Raw genomic sequence first — 7,633 nt, forward strand, 5'->3', positions numbered from 1 at the left:
CATAAGTTTAAACAATCTCGAGCTACTCATCATATACCACCACCTGTTGTCACCATATAAACAAACCCTCAAAACAAGTAAATTAAAAAATAAATAAACAAACCACTAATTCCAATACAACTCGGCGTGCAAAATCCCTGTTTTACCCCCCACCTCTCCTAAAACAAACCCTCAAAACAAGTAAATTAAAAAATAAATAAACAAACCACTAATTCCAATACAACCGGGCGTGCAAAATCCCTATCTTACCCCCCACCTCTCCTTCGTCCCCACATCCTAACAGTCAGGGGTATCTTAGAGCATTCACATCCAATCCACTAAAAATATACATACATTCCACTAAAAAACAACTCCTATATCAATATATTTCCACTAAAAACAAATACTTTTTCTCTCTCCTTTTCAATATATATTACATTTTCTCTCTCCTCTACTCACAACCACTTTCAAAATATATTAAAAAATTATACAGGGTGAACAGTGTCCCCCCAAATATACAGATGAACAGTAACATTTTCTCTCTCCTCTACTCACAACCACTTAAACCACTTTTTATAATTTAAAAACCCATCTCTCAAGATTTGGTGGATAGAATGTGAATGCTCTTATTAATCACAACCAACCCTATCTATGACGGCGTCGTTAAACCCTAAGAATTCTCCAAGGGCATTTCCGTAACTTCACAAAAGAACATTTCCCTTTCCATTTCAATTTTCATTTTTTTCTCGTTCGTTCTTCGAGGCCATCCATTGGCTGTGTGTGTAAAAGGTGTAACTGTGTGTTCTTGATATGCGCTTCTTTTCCAAGCGTATTTTTACGACGATTTTCTTTTCAAAACCCTAACAAAAACTTCATCACATGTTTCCGTTTCTCGTTCGTCGATTCATCTCCTCGTAACAACTTGTTGATTGTTGATCATCATCATCATCATCACTAGCTCAACGGCCATGATTCATCATCGGTAACTTCATCGTTTATCCGTTTTTTTTTTTTTTTTTTTGTTATTGATTGATGTTTTTGTGTTCTTGTTTGTGTTTGTTGGGTTAATGATTGTTTTAAGTAGTGGAGTTAGTTAGAGTGAAAGTTTCTTATTTTACTGTCAATTTGACATTTTGTTATTGATGATCATCAGTGGATTTTTACTGTTTAGTTTAGGGTTTTTTATTTTAGTTATTAAGTTTGTAAATTTGGTTAATTAAACTGAAATTTTGTTTGGATTTTATTTGCCCAAAATAGGAGTTACTGATTTCCCTATTTGTTAACTTTGTAATCACCATGTTTGTATTCATTTTCTGTAAATAATCCTTTGAATTATTTCAAATAAATTTCTATTATTTTTTATAAATTTCTGATAATATTGTTGGGTTGTTAATTGTTATGGCTTGCTAATATATTCAGGGGCTTTTGCCATGATGTTGAAGCATTGCATTATAAGGTTGTTGCATTGTGTGCGGTTTTATGGCTTACAACGTTCGGGCCATGTACCATGACCGGGACCCAGAATCTAACGGGCTATGATGAGTATGGGTCATATAAAAGTGGGTCAAGTTCGGGTTCAGAAGATGTGTTGGTTCAGGTTCAAAGTTCGGTACCGAATCTAAATCTTGAGAACATATGTAGACGTTCGGACTTGTTCTGTTTTCCTTCGACGTTATCTGGTTTCTTTTCGGATTTTCATAGTACAGATGCAGCGAATGTTTCGGGTTTTTCTGGGGTTAAACGAGATGATACAGTAGTTGTAGGGACAACGCAACCAAACCGTGCTAATTTTCAGTTAATGAATGGGAGTATTGTTTCTTGCTCACTTGAATTAAAAGAGAGTGTTCGTGATAGTGATGACGAAAATGACACATCATCTGTTTTTAGGATCAAATCGAATCGTGTGAATGATTTTTCGTCACAAAGTGTACAAATTAGCCACCCGTTACTTGACTGGGGCCGAAAGTATTTACATTTTCCTTCATTAGCTTATCTGACAGTGGAAAACAGACATAAAAGTAGCGTTTTAAACGTTTTTGAGTCATACTGTACCAACACACAATTCTATCCTTGCAATTACACTGAAATCAAGATCAGGCCCGGTGAAACTGCGTCTTTGTGTTTTGTGTTTTTGCCAAAACAGTTAGGTTTGTCTTCAGGTCACTTAATATTGCAAACGAGCTCGGGTGGGTTTTTGGTGCGGGCTCAAGGGTTTGCGGTTCAACCTCCTTACATGTTACAATCGTCAATTGGTTCAGGTTCAAGCCCGTGGGTTATATCGCTATCCAATCCTTCTAACGAAGTTTTGCATTTGAAAGAAGTAAGTGCTAGGATGTCGATTTCTTCGGGGAACGTTTCTTATGTGGTTGATGGTGTTTGCAGCATGATTGATCGCGCCGGTTCTGTTGAATATAGTGCTAAAGAGTGGGTAGATGTTAAAGTTGGTCAACTTGGTCAACTGGGAATGGCAATAAGGCCACAAAAGACGTGGACTGTTGGCTCGAACAGCAATGAGCCGATTCTAGAGGTAGAGTTCCCGTATCGTTCTCAAACAAACGTGTATGGCTCTTTTTGCGTCCAACTACTGAATAACGCTTCAAGAGATAACGTGGATACGATAGTTTTCGAAGCCGAATATGGAGGGAAATCGAAATCTAATGATCTTGAAACTCGTCTTTCGATTTCACTCGATGTTTTAATGCCTTGTGATGTCAACGGAACTACCGTTGTTTCCCTCTTGGTGGAAAACGACGGTCCTGATTTACTGAGCGTGGTCAAAATTAGTACAGTTGGTGACAACATCGAGTCGTTACAGTCTAAATATGTCGAAGGGTTAATCTTGTTTCCTCATACCGTGACACAAGTGGCTATGGTTACTTATACTCCAAATCTGCATACGAATTTGGACTGCAAATTGGTTGTACATACGAATAAATCAAATGATCCCGAGCTTGAGATTCCTTGCAGTCATTTCGCCGGTCTTTGTTCACGGTCACATTCTTATGCAGAATCAAGATCCCGTAACGTTCATGTGCATCAACCGTCGGAACTCAAGGTATCGAAGGCGAAAGAAACGGCAGAATCTGATGAATCGATACTTGGAAACTGGAGATCTCAGGGGACGAAAAACGGTATTTCGGTACTCGATGATCACGAGGTTATATTCCCGGTGGTTCTCATTGGCAGTCATCACACTAAATGGATCAAAGTCGTAAACCCGAGTGACAAACCCGTTGCTATGCAGCTGCTTTTAAATTCCGGAGAAATTATTAACGAATGCCGAGAATCAGATGAATATTTGCAGACATCTTCATCTTACACTTTGGTTCTTAATAGTGAAACGGCCCCTTCGCGATACGGTTTTTCAATACCACACAATGCGTTAACAGAAGCCTATGTTCACCCTCACGGACAGACAGTTCTTGGGCCGGTTGTGTTTCACCCATCGAGCCGGTGTGCGTGGAAAAGCTCGGCTCTTGTTAGAAACAATCTCTCGGGTGTCGAATGGTTATCGTTGCGTGGATCTGGAGGTTTGGTTTCGTTGATTTTACATGATGGATCGGATCCGGTTCATACCATCGAGCTCAAGCACAACTATGGTCAACCGTATATGAAAGTTTTTTATGCGAAGAACACCGGAGATTTGCCCGTAAAAGTTGACAAAATTACAATCTCGGGCACGAAGTGCGAACTGGATGGGTTTGTGGTGGGTAGTTGTAAAGGCTTTGCGTTACAGCCAGGGGAATCACGAAAGATTATAGTATCGTATCATGCGGAAACTTGTGTGGAAACGGTACTTCGGGATCTTGAACTGGGTATGGTTGGTGGCATATTGGTTGTACCCGTGAAAGTCAGTCTTCCGAAACTAACACTTACGACATGCAAACGATCGCTTTTTTGGATAAAGTTCAAGAAGGTTGTCCTTGCGGCTCTTGTTTCCGTACTTCTAATTTTCATGGCGTGTTCGTATATGTTTTCGGTCATTATCAGAGATGGAAACTTGTCCGAAACACATTCTTCAGATGTTTGTTTAAAACCGGATACGATAAACAAAGTGGTGGTAACATCGTTGTCATTGTCGTCACCAGAAGCATCCGATCTGGAGTTGAAGTCTACGGCGGTTGAGTCACCGAAACCTGAGAATCTTACAGTTAAAACGGGAAAAGACAAAGCGAGACGTAGAAAGAAGAAAAGGAGTTCGGGTACGGGGTTAACGGGCTATTTAGATGGGCTGAGTAGCCATAGCAGCAACTCGACACCTTCATCCCCATTATCTCCAGTCAAATGTTCCACACCGAAAAGATCTCCTCAGTTATCTCCCAGTCAATACGTTCGGGCTAGAAGCCCGTTTAGTAATGGTGGCTCTAGTACGGTTGTTCCCGTTAAAGACAAGCCTTCCACCCCACCCAAAACCCCCACCCCGTTCGAACGGGCTCCTGGGGCCGAAAGGAAAGCGGTTAAACCCGAAGAAAAACCAGGGTATAATATATGGGATTACCACCTTCAGCTATGTGATTTGGGCGTTTTTGAGGTGGGCTCAGTTATGCTGCCCACCATTGCTAAAGATAACCTTGTTAGCTTTTTTGAAATCAGCCCACAAGAACTTTTTACAATATCTGGAGCAGATATTGTAAGTTGTAAACAAAATGATTAATAAAAAGTTGCCTAGTTAATCTATCTCGTGTGGGTTTTATTCGATTTTCGTCTGTTATAAAAAAGTCTAAACTAATTTCTAAAAAAAGGTCAATTACGCTATATACACAGCCCATAAGTTGGGATGGGTATGGGACGGGTTTTGGTACTTCAAGTCCCATTCCCAACTGTAGAACTGTGTCTGATATCCGTTGGGTTCTCGGGTTTCTCTTGGGTATACCCGTATATGATCTTGTGTGGTTAAAAATTACCGGTTGAGATTCCCATTACCTGAAACCCACCTTAAAAGTTGATTTAAAATATCCAATACTTGGCTACACCTCTAAGAATGCATAGTTCTAGGAACATATCACAAAATATCGTTTTTGGCTCGAAATTTTGCTTATCTACGGAACATATAATCATCTATTATATAGATTTTCATGTCTAACCATCCTCTTTAACGATTCTAGAATCACTCTTTAGCAGTCATGTTAAGGTCTTGACTTGACCCGAGTCAATGAGCTGCACCATACAGGGTCCATAGTCATTCCTTTACTTTAACGAGTCTTGTAAGTTGTAATGCTGGTTGCATTAAAGGTGACATTGATTCCCTTACAGCTATTGCTGCATTAAATATGTATATGTTCTATCCTCGGATTAATTGCGAAAATGGCGCCTTACAATCTGTTAGATTATATGTAGCTTTCATGTTTTAATGGCGCCCAGCAACGTGTCATCTTGTTTCACACATGAAAATGAGAAATCACAACAAGATATGGTCGATTTTCGTCCCTTGGAAAAGATTAAAGATGCCAAATTTCATATTCTTGAAAACGACCCAACTCAACCAACCAGCTACACGGATCATTTATGACATGTTACCTTGAATCATTTTGTGTCGTCCTTTTGGTGTTCTTGAACAAGCCAACGAATGATAGCGACGCGCAATGAAAGTTGTACATAGTATCGACGATGACATCATGTGTCTGGTTATGAGTCATAACTTGTGTTTAGTTTTCGAAGAAGCTGGTCCTATGTCATTCCTTGTTTTAATGATGGACGTCTCGTCTTGACTGCTGTGTTGACTTGTACCCTTTGCATTGCATATGTGGAATTCGGACATCAAGTGTCTGGTCTGGTTGTCATTTGTGTTAAGTCTTGAAATGGTGTGGTCCAATTTTGTTCCTAATGCTTTTTACATCCAGCAATGTTTTCTTGTGATCAAGTCGGAAGTACTGCTTTGCCTACTTGTACCTTGTGAAGCTAAACTTGTACATTAGCCAAAATTTGCTGATTTTTGTTTCAACTTTAGAGCATTCACATTCTAACCATCAAATTATGTGAGGAGGGGTTTTTATATTATAAAGGGTATAAAAAGTGGTTGTGAGTAGAGGAGAGAGAAAATGTTACTGTTCATCTGTATATTTGGGGGGGACACTGTTCACCCGTTATAATTTTTTAATATATTTTGAAAGTGGTTGTGAGTGGAAGTTAGAGAAAAATGTAATGATAATATTATTTAATTGAAAGGAGAGAGAAAAAGTATTTGTTTTTAGTGGAAATATATTGATATAGGAGTTGTTTTTTAGTGGAATGTATGTATAATTTGATGGATTGGATGTGAATGCTCTTACATGGAATTGGGACCATTAGAGAAAAGTCAGAAAATACAGCCCTTGAGACCGTGACTTATCACTTGATAAATGGACAATGTAAGGGACCCAACCTCATGACTTCCTCAAGGTCTTTAAAAGCCCAAGAACCAAGCCAGCCTTAGAAACAAACTTACCCGGCCCGACAGCCCGTCAAGGACCATCTCCCTGTTTGTAATGATCTGGTCCGTTTGAACGTGTTTAGGTAGAATGACAACGAGGTTGGCTTTCTGTCACATTAATGTGTAAATGGTCTAATAATCTCATTTGTTAGTGTATTGATAGGATTTGGTAAGTGTATTATTAGTAACATGTTATTGTGGAAAAAGTAAATGAATAAATAAGAAAAGGTTGTTGGTTGATAAAGAAAGAAAGGAATGGGAAGAAAGTGAGGAGAATGATTTAAAAGAAGGTGGGGAAGAGATGAGGTCGCATGAGTCGTGACAAAGGCATCAGTGTCAGAATCCCACACAGCTCATCATTCATCACAAATATGAAAAGCATAAAATTCGTACGTTTGGTCCTTATACTATATTCATTTATACTTTTTCCTATCCTTTTAAAGTAAAAATAAAATCAGATATTTTTTAAACGGCATTATATATAACCATTATGGAAGAAATGTTGAATACGCATTTGTGTTTTCTTTTATCAATATTTTAGTATAAATTTCGTAAAAAATGTATTCAAAGTAGCGTGTGTTAGTATCAATAAGAATCCTACCGGTCTCGTGACGAACTGAACCTATTTCAACCGAACAATGTTGAAAACGGAGTTGTATTCAAAATAGAATGTTCTTTTGTATCGTAAGCTATAGCGGAGTGCCACCAACGTACTGGTGTCACGATGAAACGATTTCGATCGAACAACATCGATACCGATATCACTATTATCGGAACTGATACTGGTATTTATTTTTTATGGTTTTCTTATAAATGTAAAACACGTATTGATATTCTTTCAGAAATATCACGATTTTATTTTTTGGGATTTTCTTTTTCGGTTGATATATCGAGTACCGAATCGATACCGACCGAATTCACCCAGCAACGCGCAAGTAAATTCAACTAATTTATCTTAAAACTTGTTTGTTTTATGTATTACTTGATATAATATTTACACATTTCTTGTTTCTTATGGGTTGGTTCCGGTACAAACCATATTTATCCTACAAACCGTAAGAATAGATCCTAGCACTTAAAAAAAGTTAAATTAGCACATACTACAATACATACATAAGTAGCACTTTTAAATTATATTAGCACATGAAAATTAATCAAGATAATTGATTTTAGCACATATGTGAAATGAAATCATCACTTTTCTTTATCAGCACATTGAAAACAAATGAAAGACCCAAATAAAGA

General features: G+C 38.2%; 1 protein-coding gene across 1 annotated transcript; it reads left to right on the top strand.

The window, feature by feature from the left end:
* Nucleotides 1-712: 712 nt before the first annotated feature.
* On the top strand, nt 713-4,656 carry LOC110908191. The gene is made up of 2 exons (XM_022153090.2): nt 713-961; nt 1,399-4,656. The coding sequence occupies exons 1-2, from the start codon at nt 948-950 to the stop codon at nt 4,631-4,633; spliced, it is 3,249 nt and encodes a 1,082-aa protein (XP_022008782.1). The 5' UTR covers nt 713-947; the 3' UTR covers nt 4,634-4,656.
* Nucleotides 4,657-7,633: the final 2,977 nt, after the last annotated feature.

This window comes from Helianthus annuus, chromosome 9 (genome assembly GCF_002127325.2).
Source record: "Helianthus annuus cultivar XRQ/B chromosome 9, HanXRQr2.0-SUNRISE, whole genome shotgun sequence".
Classification (NCBI taxonomy): domain Eukaryota; kingdom Viridiplantae; phylum Streptophyta; class Magnoliopsida; order Asterales; family Asteraceae; genus Helianthus; species Helianthus annuus.